Genomic DNA, 15,867 nt, shown 5'->3' with positions numbered 1-15,867 from the left:
GCCAGCAATGTGTGCTTGCACCCCAGAAAGCCAACCATATCCTGGACTACATCAAAAGAAGCACGGCCAGCAGGTCGAGGGAGGTGATTCTTCCTCTCTACTCTGCTTTTTTGAGACCCCCACCTGGAGTGCTGCGTTCAGCTCTGGGGCCCCCAGCATAAAAAGGACATGGACCTGTTGGAGCAAGTCCAGAGGAAGGCCACAAGGATGAACAGAGGGATGGAATACCCTCCTGTGAAGGCAGGCTGAGGGTGTTTTGGTTGTTTTGCCTGGAGAAGAGAAGGCTCTGGTTTGACCTTATAGTGGCCTTCCTGTACCAAAAGGGGGCCTACAAGAAAGCTGGAGAGGGACTTTTCATCAGATTGTGTAGTGATAGGACAACGGAGAATGTCTTTAAACTAAAAAAGGGCAGATTTAGATTAGATATAAGGAAGAAATTCTTTACTCAGTGGGTGGTGAGGGCTGGACCAGGTTGCCCAGAGAAGTTGTTGATGCCCCATCCCTGGAAGCATTCAAGGCCAAGTTGTATGGGGCTTTGAGAAACCTGGTATAGTGGAAGGTGTACCTGCCTCTCTGGGGAGCTGGAACTAGGTGATCTTTAAGGTACCTTCCAACCCAAGCCATTCTGGGATTCTATGATTCATGAAAACATCCTTCCATATGAGACCATCTGAGCTATATGTGAGCCAGAATGTAGATGGCAAGGGCATTGTATTGCCTCAGGTTTGAGACTGACACCTGACACTCTCTGTGGTATGGTGTTCAGTTTTGGGCCTCTCACTACAAGAGGAACATCAAGGTGCTAGTGTGTGTCCAAAGAAAGGCAATGAAGCTGGTGAAGGGTCTAGAGAACAAATCTTATGAGAAGCGGTTGAGGGAACTGGGGTTATTTAGCATAGAGAAAAGGAGACTCAGGGGAGAATTTATCGCTCTCTACGAATACCTCAAAGGCGGTTGTAGCAGGGTGGGTTGTGGTGGGGTTGCTCTTCTCCCAAGCAGCAAGCAATAGGACAAGAAGAAATGGCCTCAAGTTGCACCAGGGGAGGTGTAGGTTGGATATTAGGGAAAACAAAACAAAACAAAACAAAACAAAACAAAAAAACTAAAAGGGTTTTGAAGCATTGGAACGGGCTTCCCAGGGAAGTAGTTGAGTCACCAACGCTGGAGGTATTCTGAAGACATGTAAATGTGTTTCTTAGGGATATGGTTTAGTTGTAGACTTGGCAGTGCTAGGCTAATGGCTGGACTTGATGATCTTAGATGTCTTTTACAACCTAAATTATTCTGTGATTCTATGATTCTGTTGCAGTTTGGAATTGTTCACACATTGTATTATTTATTTGTCTAGCTGTATGCTGGACATTTTGTCCAAAAGTATACTGTGAGAAACAGTATCAAAAACTTTGCTGAAATCCAAAAAGATTGCATCATCTGGCTTCCCTTGGTCATCTAGGTGGGTGACCTTGTCATAGAAGGAAATTACGTTCATTAAACAGGACTTTACCCTCATGAACCCATGTTGGCTGTGACCAATGACTGCACTGTCCTTTAGGTGTTTTTCAATAACTCCTAGAATAATCTTCTCCATAATTTTACCAGGCACTGAAGTGAGATTGACAGGCATGTAATTAACAGGGTCTTCTTTCTTGCCCATCTTGAAAATTGGAACAATGTTTGGTAGTTGACTGGGACTGCTCCAGATTCCTAAGACTGTTGAAAAATAATCAAGAGAGACAGGGAAGGTTGAAACCAATAAGCCAGAAAACTTGCCTCTGGGGACTACATTCTTGGGGGCAAAGTAGTTAAATCTCCCACTAGAAATACAAAGAGATAATCTTGGCCATTATTTTTTTTTTAAAGTGGAATCAGGGAAGCAATTCCCCTCTCCACATTCTACCATGAAAACAATAATTTATTGTGCAATCACAGTCTGAAGTACTAACTCCTTTGTTTATACCTTGTACATAGTGCACTAGAGGAGATTTGTAGGTACAGTTGGCACTGGAGTGCAAGCCTTGTGTTGGTGTCATCTGAAATAGTCTGAGTAGCTGTTCGGCAGGTCAGTAGAGGAGTTTGGCCGGGTTGTGTTTCTACACAGATGCCAGTAGATTGTTACCCAGAGGGAGGTGGCACAGTGAGTACCAGATGCACATCTGCCCGTGGACCTTCAGCAGCAGCTGACCACGCAGGAAAAGTTAGAGTTGGTTCTGGAAGCCTAACAGAGAAATGTTTCCTTCCAGAGTTAAAACCTTAGTAAGGAAAGGAGCATGTTCACTGCATACAAATGAGATAGGGGAAGGAGCCTGCCAGCACTGTTATATTCACTGGAAAGAGCTTTGTCATAAGCTGCTGTGAGCTGAGCTCAAACATAAAAGATGAAAATCTTCAAAACCAATTACCACTTGCTCCTGTTGAGCCCCTTCTGATTCACCTTCACCTTACAGCAAGTCTGTGAAATGTGGGTTCACCTCATCACTTGGGGTCATCCCCTGGCAGCACAGCCAGCTATTACAAGCCTGTGAAAGAAAATACCATGTTCTTCAGATCAAATTTTTGGAGGTAATGGCTCAGCAGTCAGAATGAAGTAATCAAATACCAAGATGAGCCAAAGCAAAAGCAGCTGGTGGGTGGTTTTGACCAACTGGCTGATAAAAGACACATCAAATTTATACTGCAAGTTTATTATGGCAATACAATCAGATTAAATAATTTTCACAGCTATTATATTTATATAAGGTATATATTTTTTTTTATTCCCAGCACGTTGCAATCTTTTCATCTTTAGTCATGCAGTGAGTAATGTACAAACACAAGTATATGGAAGATTTTTTTCCCTAAAAAAGAGAAACCAAAATTACAAAAGTATGGCTTTATAAGAAAGTTAGAATCATAGAATCATTAAGTTGTATCATACAATGAACATTGTACTTGGGCATGGCAACATTCATCAGTAAACAACAGCATCAGTCCCTGTCATGCTGAAGACAAAAAAAGCCAAGGGAACTAGGAACAGGGAAGTGCCCATCAGTGTTAGAGAATATATCTGTATACATTCAAAGTACGAAAAATGTAAAAAATGTTTTCAGGGATTAAGTATCACATTTATTTATATTCTGAAGTCAGAGTTACGGAGCTTTGAAGAACACATTTTTTCTTATACCAACAAGCATCAGCAGTGGTGCAACTGACCATTGTAAAAAGTGTTAGTTCAGGTGTAAAGAGATGTAACTGAGGTCAAAATCTGGCCTGTCCTCCCTGCTAATGGTGCTGCAGAAACAGTAGCATAAGATTGGTAAATCGTATGTAGCTGAATTCTACTGTCAGCCCAGGAAAAAAGAAAGATGAAGATGTACGTTTAATAGATTTTGTTTAAAAAGTCGGTTTAAGAATTAAATGTGTCCACTGTCACAAATCCTTTGCTGATGATTGTGTCTGTTGGCATGAAGAAGCCCTTGTGTTTGATGCTTAGGGACAGAACGCCTGTTTCAAAAGCAAAGCTGCTGTCTCTTGGAAAGAGAAGAAACATTCTTACCTGTTAGCAGCACAGTGCTTGGGACACAAACTTATTTCATTAAAAGGTTGCTTTCTTAAGGCATTGATCACTGTTGTGTATGAGTACTGTGATGTCTAAGTACTGTCAGTCAGTTACGAATTGTACCAGAAGAGGGCAGACATACATGTGTGCACATACATGCACACATACAAACGCAAGGTCACTCAGAGCTCACTGAAATGATGCTCACTGATACTGAAGTAAAACACAGACACACATCAGATCTTTACAGTGCTACTCCTGACAACTGAAATCAAATAACATAACCTATAATCCAAAGATTAGCACAGACTGAACCCTCTTTCTTTTCTTTCTTGCTTGCATTCTTTTTGACAAGTTCTGAAATAAAAAGCTACCTTTACTTACTATGTCTATATGCAAAATGTAAACATCACTACACAGCACCTAGCACTTTCTTTTACTAGCAAAGTCACTAACATATTTGCCATGCAAGTACAGGGTTTTTTAAAGACTACTGACTGTCAGATAGCAGGAACAGTGGAAAGTATATAGAATTTACTTTTGCTAATAACCTGGCTTGGAAAGAGTGAAAAAAAAATGATCAACACAGAAAAGGCTGAGGTAGATTTGTCTGTAAATGATGTAATGTGACTGTACTGTAGCAGACAAATGGAACATCAAACTAACAGGCAGGTCACTGCAAGATTAGTGAACCAGGTTTAGGTAGAAGATCCCTTCCCTCCAGCAGAAGGACATCCCACCCTGCACTCTTATGATGGAAAAACTTGTTCGGTAAATGAAGCACCATGATGCTAATGGCCCTAAACCCTGGCCCAGTGGGACTGTACATTGAGGTCAGGTAGTAGGAGAGTGGCCAAGGCCCAGACAGTGCTTGATATTTTCTTAAAATGGTCAGGAAAAGCCGAAATGGCAGAGCTCTGGTGTGATCAGCTGCCTGTTGCACCCTGGGCTAACAATACCTGAGTTTTTGCATGCTGGCCAGCAAACAGTCAGAAGCCTTCTTCCAGGCTGTGATACCAGGTGCAGATATGCCCCAGAATTTGAGTTTCTTGAGCAATTGCTCAGAATCAAGCTCTTATCCTCTGTCTTGGCTGGTGGATAACCTCACACAGGCACATAAAGCATTCTGCTTGGTACAAAGCCACCTGAGTGCCAAAGTGCCTGAACTCTGACCTTTGCAGTGATCCCCAACTATTAGTCAACAAATAATCCCTGCACCATTTTAGAAGCACTTGCTCACAGTGGGTTGCTCTGGCTCTCTGGACACACATCCCTGCCCTGTTAGAAAGAGCTGCCTCAGTAATGCCAAGAATTCCCACCTGCATCATTTGTTTTCTAAGCTGAGCAGTCCTACTGTCGCTCCTGTCCTTTTTTGAAACTCTTTATAGCATCAAAACTCTCATGGTATCAAGACAGTGCAGTAATGGTTGATGATTTACCATCCCTCCTTTGGATGATTTACTTTCCCTCCTCTCTGCTCCCAGCACCTAATCACTATTCTAATAATAGCCATCGCCAGCCTCCTCTGCCTCTCGCCCACTGACATACGGATAAGATACCACATGGTTGCTGGGGACAAAGTGAATCCTGCTTCTCTGGGCTCCAGGGGTGCCACAGAGACTATGCTCTGCAGAGTCACTCTCAGCAGCCTTAGGCAGCAAGTGCCTGCTTTGTCCTCCTCCTCCAACACTGCCTTTCTGGAGGCTGCCAGGGCAGAAGCAGCTCAGCCACTACTTGTTATGCAAATCTGCCTCTGGCTCTGCTCTGTTTCCTGAAGCTGTGACAGCCTCCACCTGCCAGTGTGTGCTGCAGCCTCTGTGCAAAAACCTTGCCCGAGATTTACCCTGGATTTCTCTGCCACTATTCGTGTCCTCCCCTCCTTGAACAAGGTAGAATAGACTGAGATGGGAGAGCAGAGCAAGTCTCCAGAGGCAGAGCTGAAGGGGCACCAACAGGGAGGTGTGATTGCAGGGGAAGGGTTAACCTTTTTGTGGCCTGCTCACCACTGGTAGGTCTGGCTGGCATTTTCTCTGCCTCACCAAGTGTGCATCTTCACCCAGTGCAGCGCAGGCAACGCTGGCACAGTGCTACCTCCCAGCACCTGGGAAAGGGTGTGCAGGAGCAGTGTCCCAGCATCTCCAAAGGGCCCTTCCAGCTGGCTCTGGCACAGCCCCACAAGATATCTCCACCTGGCCCTGGCTGGCAACACCAGTAGCCTGGCACACAGGAGGTACCCTGAACACAGAGAAACCAAGCAGAAGTGCTCCACGTGCTAATTAATACAAAAGGGTGCAGCTCTGGTACAGCAGCCCTGGCACAGGCAGAGAACTAGCCAGATGAGACAGGAGACATTTTTGTGCTGAATGATTCCACTGTTCACAGATGTGAATGCACAGGTTGATCGCACATCTTTTCTTAGCCAGAGCCTTGCAGAAAGGGGTTTGTGCCCCACTGCCTTTTGCACCAAACGTATTTGAAGAGATGAGGGATTTATTCACTGCTGCTCAGTATGGATCTTGGAAAATGTGTTATGCTACTTCATTATAGCACAGGATTACACTTACAAAGGAAGGAGAACAGTTGGGTCCAAAATAAGGGATGTTCCTCAAGAGGGATTTAGGATTCTTCCACTGCTCTGCTGGTGCTGGGCACAGCCAGGAGAGCAGGACCAGTGCCTTGAACAGACAGGACTCTGCCTGGGCAGGGCATCCCCAGCCCTGCAAGGACAGCCCACTTCTGGAAAGCTGCAAAAACACCCTGCCTTCAGTTCCCATAGAAATCAGTGGGAACTTTTTGTATTTTCCAGGATCAGGCCCTCTGTCTAGACTCGGGTAACAAAAATACTCTGATTGACAAGCAACAACTTCTAATGGCAGGATGTCATGCCCACATTTCGGATAACTAACAAGTGCCCGTGACTCTCAGACCCACTGGTATATCAAGTTAGTGAGCTACATCACTTCTGGAGACACAGTCACCCCTAAAACACAAGTAAAGGATAAATAATGTCACTCATGAAGGATAGGGCTACCAGTGGACCTGCTCTGATTTGCAATTTTTTACTGGACAGCATGGAAAATGGTTCCCTCCCCACTGCACAGCTTTGTAGAGACATCAGGGCTGGGTTGCCTTTAACCCCCTCACTCCCATGTGAGCCAGGATGCTTTCCACTAGCTCTTCTGCCTGTCCCAATTTGCCCCTCGGAATATACACCCACTGGCCCTCTCTAAGTGCATACAGTCCATGCTATAACCCACCGTCAAGTAACTCATTAAAATCACACACTCTGCAGGACTAATTTTACGTCTCTGCAGTATCAACCATAGACTTCTTGGTTGTTACTAGAGGATACTGGATCATTGTTAGAAAGGAAACCTGACGTTTCAATCCTGTTCATACACGGTAGTATTTTTCCTAGTATTTTTCCTGCGAGGGGGTAGGACACAGTCTTGCAGTTACACCCTTTGAAAATCCTACTGCAGGAGTTGTTCCTTTTTACCCAGGTACATTACACAGGATACAGTTATACTGGGAATTCAGATACACTGATACCAGCTGACAGCTGAAAAAACAAACATAACACAGTCTCAGCTACAGTTAACCCTTCACATGCACAACAAACAGAAAACAAGGAAGGCTTTTGTCTTTAAAAGTGCCGTGCCTGCAATCAATTAGGAAAAAAAAAAAAAAGGAAAAGAAAAAAAAATCACAAACATTTAAAATCTTGTCACAAAATATTGGATTTTCCAGCATAGCCTAATAGGATAAGTATTAAAATCACACTAAAATACACAGGGTGCTGGGTGACCAGGTCCCCTAAGTTGCCTTTGAAAATCCAAGACCCAGCAAATAAAGTCAAGGAAAAACATTTACCACATTTTTTGTCGTTAGCTTTTTGCCATAAGATGGTAAGGGCTTTAGTGCCTGAGGTATAGGTAGTTCCTGGATGCTTTTGGGGAAGTGGGATGGAGGCAGAGTCTGGAGAATAGTTTGCATAGCTTGCAGATATAAAGAAGCAGGCGTGTTCCCAACCAGGCTGTTGAATTTGTCTTCCCCCAGCAAAGCTGTCCAGTGCTCTGGATGATCTTGTAGAACTTTCCGCATCTTAAATTGTGGGTTGGGCATGAAGAGCAAGAGGTAGTCGAGGCAGAGCTTCTTTGATGCCACGTTGACTTTGGAGTCCCACATCTGTTCCAGGATGACGTCCAGCGGGGTAAGTCCTTTGCTGTCCTCTATCCTAGGAGAAGCTCCATTGCCAAGGAGGATGAGGACCGTCTCTGACCTCAGCAGTTCACAGGCAAGGTGTAGGGGTGTTTTCCCATCTTCCAGATGAAAGCAGCCAGTCCTATTGATGTAGGAGTTCAAGCTGGGGAGCTTGTGTGCAATTTTGATGATCAGCCCCAAGATATCTCTCCTGTCATATGTGACTGCCATGGCCAAGTGGGGAGCAGATGATGGGCAATAGCAGAAGTGTTCCCCAGGCACCTTGAGAGCCTCCTCTGGAAAATGAGACAGCAGATACTGAGCATAAGGCAGGTGGTTATGCACCACTGCATAGAGAAGGGCTTCTGAAGGTGAGTACGTTCTTAGGCTGGCATTTTCCTCCCAGTAAAAATATTCCATAGTTCTCATGTCTTCTAGCATCCAAACAGGCTTGTGATCTCTCACAGCCTGATAGAACATATAGGATAAGAACTTGCAGTGCCTGCTCTGATCGTCCTGCAGGCTGGCCTGGTTACTGGCCATGGCTCAGCAAATAAAGAGCTGCTCCCCGTAAAATCGCTCCAGATGGTAAGATCTGTGCACTTGGAATGCAGATCCCGATGCTGCTGCAACCTTCAGGCTGTCATTGCTGCCTGGACTGCACTAGCTGGAATGCATGGGCTGATCATCTCCACCCATTCATTGTTTTTCCCCTCACTGCAGTGGTTTTGTTTAGGTAAGCACAATCCCACAGGCTCGGTTAACCCATGCCATGCAAGCAGATGGTTAGTAAATATATCCTGCTCTGTGTGTGGCGCAGGTTACTGGAACGCTGTCAGACTGCAAGCGATTTTATACACACACAGCTAGAGAGAAAGCAGGGAGAGACTAAAATTAGCTTGAGAGGTGAGGTAGTTTTCTGTCTGCATTTCACGTCTAACCAGATCAGCTCATATGCTGCAGTAAGTACGACAGCGATATTCATCTATTTTTTGTATGTCACTCACACACACAGCTTAGTAAATAGTAAAAAGAATATGTTGCAGTTTAAAATGTTACACAGCTGATAATATGGATGATAATGTACCCACGAAATCAAGGGACTGGTAGCTGTAGCATTAGGAAGGGATCCCTATTTTAGAAATAATGGTATGGCTGGCCAATTAGGAGACTGATGTTAATGGATTGTCTATAAGGCATTAGTGATGTTTAAGATCCCAGCATTGATCTCTGCAGAGAAAGGAGTCAATCAGGATATGGAGTAACCATTCCCAGAGCTGCAAAGTATATTGCCCAGTTTAAATGCCTGCCTTTGTTTAGCAAGGAAATATCTGAAGTGCCTCTGTATTGCACAGCAGGGACATAAACAAAAGGTTAATGGCCAAACCACACTGGTGGATAGAGTGCTTTGATCTAAGCATTTCTCAGATGTCATGTTCCAGGACTGAGATCAGAGCAAGTTGTAATGGGGGGAAGTGGGTTTAAGCAACCTGACTTGTGTAATGCCCTGGTAAGACACAGAGGACCAAGGCTTGATGGGGGCTGCCTATAGGATGAGGCAGAAGGGCCAGACCGAAATTAAATTCATAGAAAATAAATGAATTAAGCACCCTTCATTGCAACTTATGCTTAAGGAAGGAGAACTTCTACTTATCTCATAAATCAACAGATTTCAATAGGATGGTATCTCACCACCTTGATATGAAAACAGAAAAATACAGCAAATCAAGAATTCTTTTTTCATTTAGCAAGGAGACGACAGTATATTCAAACTAAATAAGGAGTGTTCAAGTATCAAATCCGATCATCTCCAAATGTCTGGGGTCATCCAAAGAGAAAACCATAGCCATTTACAAATCTGGATCTAGATTTAGCACATCTTCCCATTATCAAAAGTTCTCGTTGTTCATGCTAAACATTTAATTTTAGGGCCAGGTTTCATATTGTTAGAATAAATGATTCTATGTCCAGCTTTAGTCCATTGTTTTTGTGGTTATGCATGGAAATACTGCTAAATAGTCATTTGCACATGCTATTATCCAGTTGTATCCATGGCTGTAATAAACCATGTGCATGCTTAGGGGCAGATCCAAAGACTACTGAAGAGCACAGGGAATTTCCCATTGATTTCAGTGTGCTCCAGCTCAGGCAGTAGTTGAGCACTTGGGAATCCACATTTTGTTTCCCAGGTTGCTAACCCAGAGCAGCTCACAGCTCGGGCTGCACACTGAACCAGGAATTGCCTTATCTTTGCCCTGGGGTTATAGACACTAACCAACCCTCACTGCTTTAAACATCTGCTCTAGTGTTTAGGTAAATTGAGATGCAGGGTACATATTTGTACAGGGAAGTTAGTGTTTGGTACATTGAGAGGGGAATTACAGTATGCTGGTTCCTTCCTGGGGGTTGTGTGCAGGCACTCTCAAAGGATGTAATGGTTTAGTACCAGGTAGCCTCATCCATGTCAATCTAATCCATGGCACGTTGACCCCAGTACAGGCAGGCTCACAGTCATCTTCTCTGGTGTTAAATCCACCTCCAATGGCAATCATCTGAGCAAAAGTTGTTCTGCTACTGCTCCAGCACTTCCCGTCCATGGCAGGGTCATCACCAAGTACTACCACTTTTGTGGTGCCAGTGCTGTGTGGTGACTGCCAGGGCATCCATTCTGCAGTAAAATGCAAATCAGTTTTTACATTTGACCTTTGTAGGCTGTGGCACAAGCTAGGTGCCTTTGGACTTAGATTCCTTTGCCTTCCTACTGGAAGGCCACTATAGAGTCAGCCAAGAGCCTTCTCTTCTTGAGGCTAAACAAAATGCCCTCGGGTATTCCAGCTCTCTAATCACCCTTGTGGCCTTCCTCTTGACTCGCTCCAACAGGTCCATGTCCTTTTTATGCTGGAGGCCCCAGAGCTGAATGCAGCACTCCAGGTGGGGTCTCATGAGAGTGGAATAGAGAGGAAGAATCACCTCCCTCGACCTGTTGGCCATGCTTGTTTTGATGCAGTCCAGGATACATGCAGTCCACCACAAAACATGGTGTCATCTGCCAACTTGATGAGGGTGCACCTAATCCCACTGTTCGTGTCATGGTCAAAAATGTTGAACAGCACCAGTCCTAATACAGACCTGTGAGGAATGTCACTCCTCACTGGTCTCCACCTGCACATCAAGCTCTTGACCACAACTCTTTTAGTGCAACCATCCAGACAATTCCTTACCCACCGAGTGGTCCATCCATCAAATCCATGTCTCTCCATTTCAGAGACAAGAAAGTTGTGCATGGCAGGATCAAATGCTTTGCACAAGTCCAAGTAGATGACATCAGTTGATCTTCCCTTATTCACCAATGCTGTAAGCCCGTTGTAGAAGGTCTCCAAATCTGTCAGGCACGATTTGCCCTTAGTGAAACTGTGTTGGCTGTCACTAATCCCTTCTGTTTTTCATGTGCCTTAGCATAGTTTCCAGGAGGATCTGCCCCATGCATGACCTTGCCAGGCACAGATGTGAGACTGGCTGGCCTCAGGTCCCCAGGTCTTCCTTTTTATCCTTTTTAAAAATGGAGCACATAAGATACTATTTCTTTTTCCTCCTTGCTACCCCTAAAACCATTTTTAGCTAGCTCCATATCTGCATTTCTTTTCATTGGCTGATGGGAATGGTGCAATTCCTTTAAGATCAGAGTGGCCATGTCACGGGGCCCCAGCAGTCTAGTGGCTAATTTGAGCTAAGCTCAGCTCAGCTCCTTCCTGCCACATTTCTGCCTGGGTACACACATGAAAAAACTTCAAGCTGCTTGTGAAAAGAAGAAGAAAAGTTTTTGAGGAAGATTAGGACTGCCTCCAGCATCCTACATCTGTCAAAAACTTCAACAGTATGTTTCTTGCTCAGCTACAAAGAAAGCAGTGGACAACTTTGTGTGAAGAAACTGGAAGAGTACAGCTAACACAGAAGGTGGGTTTTACTGGGCATGAAAGGTTTCTCTTATACCCTGCACCACAATTTACCAGCTCCAAGTCAGCCAGCTGACTAAACAAGGCTTTGAGGTGTTGGAAAAATCTATAAACAGACCTGTCCTGAATTGCAGAATATTTCACTTCTGTTTGCAGAATTCAAACAGCAAATGAAGCCATCTCTGACTACATGGTAGAGAGTGGAAATGAAAATAAGCAGAGCTTTAGCAGTTTGGAAAGCATTTGAATTACATGCAATGGGACCAGCTGATATGCTCTGTGAAGAACAAACCAGTCCCCAGATGGTTATTTACTTGCAGAAGTTTGGAAGTGAAAGATAACTGCCTAAAATGCAAGTCTTATCCAATATATGTAGGAAAGCCATCTAGAGACAAAATGAGGATGCGCAGATTATGTACACGTGGCCAGTTGAGCACTGCTGTGATCTAGACACACATACTGTTCACACTGCTACATTCAGACCCTCACCTGTGCATTAGCCAAAGACCTGGAGCACTCACAAGAAGTAGGGGAGCCTGGGCTTGGAGATGGGTCAGGAGCAAGACCCATTTCCATGCTTTTCCTCTGTCAACTCTCAGGGAGGAATTACCCATTTGTAATGGCAGGCACTCAATAAATACTGGAATAACTCCAAAGGGGGGGGATGAAGATGTTGCTTACTCTCACTGAATGTCCTACATCTCTTCAAATATAGGTTAGATCAAATAGCACACCTGTGTCTGGAGGATGAGATGTCAGCTTGGTTTAAGCAGTTGTGAAAATAACAAGGCTTATTTTATTCCATTTTAAGAGGTGCTTTTGAGACCTGATTGCATAGAGCCTGCATGCCAAAAATCCTCGTGCCTCCCATTTCTGAGAGCCCATTTGTTTCAGTTCCCAATTCCTGTCCTAATCTGAGACTTTATCTCTCAAACAGCACAGAAATAGACAGATTGCCATGCCTATTCCAAAAAGTAGCCTGCCAGCTGAACTCTGTTTAAAGAACAAAAAGCACTTGCAGACAGTTTGTGCCTACAGATACATTGAACCAAATGCTGTTTTTCCAGTGATTGCATAAGACTATGATACAGTCTGATATTGTTGAACATTTTCTTTTTTCATGATGATTATGGGTATCAGTGCCCTGTTTTACCCTACTTCCTGAATACTTTTAGTTTTCAAAACCGATTAAAAGCAATGCTGTTTTATAAAACTCATAATTATCCTGATAATTTGGTGCTATGCAATATCAACAAGGTTAAATTCATGGCAGTCTCCGAAATAAGATCTTTTTTCATTAAACATTAAGGTCTTTGTTCTCTGCTTATGCAGCAGCTGACACTACACCAAAACTGCAACTTTAAGGTTCTGCTACCAGGCAGGTGGGCAAATAAATAAATAAAAAATGACAGTTGTACCATTCCTCGTGCAATGCCAACAAATTTGTCTGAACAGTCTTAGTGGTTCTAGTGTTGTCTCAGTAGTACAAACAAAAGCTTGTCAGAAAGTTAATGTCTGCATATTTGTGTGGGAAATGCAAGGGCTATAAAGCTGCATTTCTTTGCAGAATATATCAATTTCATTGCATATTTTGACAAAATCCATGGTCCAAAAAAGGATGAAGATCACCTCCTGCCAGCTGCTGAGGTTTTGCAGAGCCAATACCCTCGCAGCCAGATTTTGTGGAGCCAGTATCGTCACAGTTGGATTTCCCCTTCAAGGGCAGAGAAGCCAAATACTCAAAGAAAGCTCAGCTTGAGCAGGAGCTGTAGGAGCAGGAAAACTATTTGCTACTTGGGAGCATGATGAATCCCAATGTATCCTTACATAAGAACATATTTTTAATCTATTTTTATTGAATTCATTACAAAAGAAAAATTCATGTTGCAAGCAGTTCCATTAATCCCTACAGCCTCCAGTTGTCAACCCATGATTAACTGCTGGAAGCTACTGAAAACAATCTTCAGCCATACTATCATTACAAAATTATTTGTTAAGGAAGTATTTGCGGTGTCTTCTGAGGCCTCAGATGCTTTGTTCAAAGAATTGTACTGGAGTAATGGTTTCCTTGAACAGGGTACTTGTGATGACTTAGTCAGTGACAAATTGCTTCTACCACCACATTTAATGAGTTCAGAGCCTGCTAACCTGCAGCTGGTCATCTCTGCTCTCTTCTTCTTTAGGGTTTAATGTACATGTGAATCTGGCCGGTAAGAAATGACTCAATAGTTGCTGGATTACTAGCAAAATGAAGAGATGTAAAAGCAGGAAATTCCATAAGAAAGCTTAAAGGAGAAACATTTTGATGCTTCAAGAATTCTTTGGACGTGGTGGTTTCCCCTTAGTTTCATTGAGGTATGTTATTTGCGTGGACAGCCAGCTTTCAGCTCTCTTTCATCAGCACCTGGGAAAATATAATCCTGGGCACCTCTGAGCAGCCTGAAGATACAAATATGCTAAATATCAGAAACCCTGGAAGAGCTGTCCGTTCATAACAGCCTTTAGTAAGATCCCAGCTAACAGCTTTTGAATTGAAAGCTGAAGGAGAATTGAGAGATTTGGGCCCGTTTACAGTCGGAGCCAACCTTGCACTAGCTAAAGCTTCTTTCTCTTCTGATTCATTACATCTGGTTGATTTGGGATAGTAAAATAAATTCTATTTGTGTCTTGTTAAACATAGTGAAATATTCCTCAGTAATGTCCCAAAGGATGTCAAATTTCTTATCATAATGCAGAATTTATGTTAATCACTTGTATATTCTGTTTAAAATGAGTCTTCTGTGCATCACGAGCAGAACTGTCTCTTTTTGGTAAAGTTGATAACTGGTGGTAAGGAAAGAGCTGTTACCACAAGGTAACCAAGGGAAGGGCAGAAAGAAATTAACTCACATTCAGATCTTTGCTGGCATTTAGAAGCATGGCTTAAATTTCATGCTGCGGTCAGTGAATCAAAAATCCAGCTTCTTGGGGGCTGGGAGTTAGACCTGGGGGATACTGCTCTTCCTGGCATCACGGATGGTAGGAAATCTCAGCAGGTACCTGAGGTAGCCCTCCCTTTGCTTTCCCTGGTAGTGATGTTGGTCATGATGTTGACATTGACAGATTATTCACAGGGGGCTGCTGTCCCTAAATGCAACATTTAGTGTTATCTGAGATGTGCTGAGGATCTGAGACATCTACACAGAGCTGCCAGAAGAACCTCTATTGAAGGTCCTTCCAGAGAAGTGGCTGGAGGCCAGGGAAAATAACATGGAGCTTCTAACTTAGCACCAGTGTTAGACATGTGCATGGCTTCACTGGCTTCTGTAGCCCCCCTCCATGACTCTGTGACCCTCTGTGACTCCTTCTTTCAGAGTCGTTGGTCCAGAAGGTGTGCCAGTCTGCACACACTCCACCTTCCAAAGGTGCATTAAGCTGTAGTCACACTGAAGACTATGACTGCTTGTCCAAAGTGACTGAGGTCTTCAGTGGGAACACTGGGATGTGTTTATGGAAATGATTTTCCTCTGAAGAACTCCAGAAAAGCCTCTGGTGAGGTCAGGCCCTAGCAGGGCTGAAGAATGGTCAGGGTTTCTGTAATGGCCACTGTCTTGTCCTTTTACTTTCACGGCTCTTGTGAAAACCAGGGAACCCCCTAGGACAACCCTGCCATGCAAAGGCCCAAGGACAGTCCACAAGTTCACAGGTGGACTAGTTGCCTGAGCACTTAGGAACCACGCAGTCCCTTGAGTAAGGTTTCCAGACAGCTTTCACTCTTGCTGCCCCACTGTTTTGCAGCTCCATTAGGCAAGTGACAAAAGTGACAACAGAGCTGGGACGACTCCTTCTTCCAGCATCCTGGCTAAACAGTGGAGGCAGCTAGGGATCTCCTATAGTGTTGATGTTGGCAAGATGAAATGCTATTCATTTCTAAATGATGATGTCTGACTTTGGTGATTTAGATCTTGATCTGGGGTCTGAAAATATCGCTAAAATAGAATAATCTTTGTGAAACAGAAATTCATCCTCCTGGTTGGCTCCAGTTGTCAGGACTCACTCCTGAAAATAAGGCCATATATCATGGATGCAAACATCCAGCCTTAACCAAGATTCAAAACTGTTGGCTTGAAGGTTTGTAACTAAAATCCCAGTAACACCCAAATTGTTCCAAATCATTCTATGTAGAGACACTGAAAG

General features: G+C 43.8%; 1 protein-coding gene across 1 annotated transcript; it reads right to left on the bottom strand.

The window, feature by feature from the left end:
• Nucleotides 1–1,691: 1,691 nt before the first annotated feature.
• Nucleotides 1,692–8,984, bottom strand: LOC121066908 (ankyrin repeat domain-containing protein 9-like). Its single transcript, XM_040550707.1, has one exon. The coding sequence runs from the start codon at nucleotides 8,279–8,281 to the stop codon at nucleotides 7,391–7,393; it is 891 nt and encodes a 296-aa protein (XP_040406641.1). The 5' UTR covers nucleotides 8,282–8,984; the 3' UTR covers nucleotides 1,692–7,390.
• Nucleotides 8,985–15,867: the final 6,883 nt, after the last annotated feature.

Source organism: Cygnus olor, chromosome 3, assembly GCF_009769625.2.
Source record: "Cygnus olor isolate bCygOlo1 chromosome 3, bCygOlo1.pri.v2, whole genome shotgun sequence".
NCBI classification, from domain to species: Eukaryota; Metazoa; Chordata; class Aves; order Anseriformes; family Anatidae; genus Cygnus; species Cygnus olor.
Note: the sequence above shows the minus strand (reverse complement) of the source record. Positions and strands in the feature narration are given on the sequence as shown.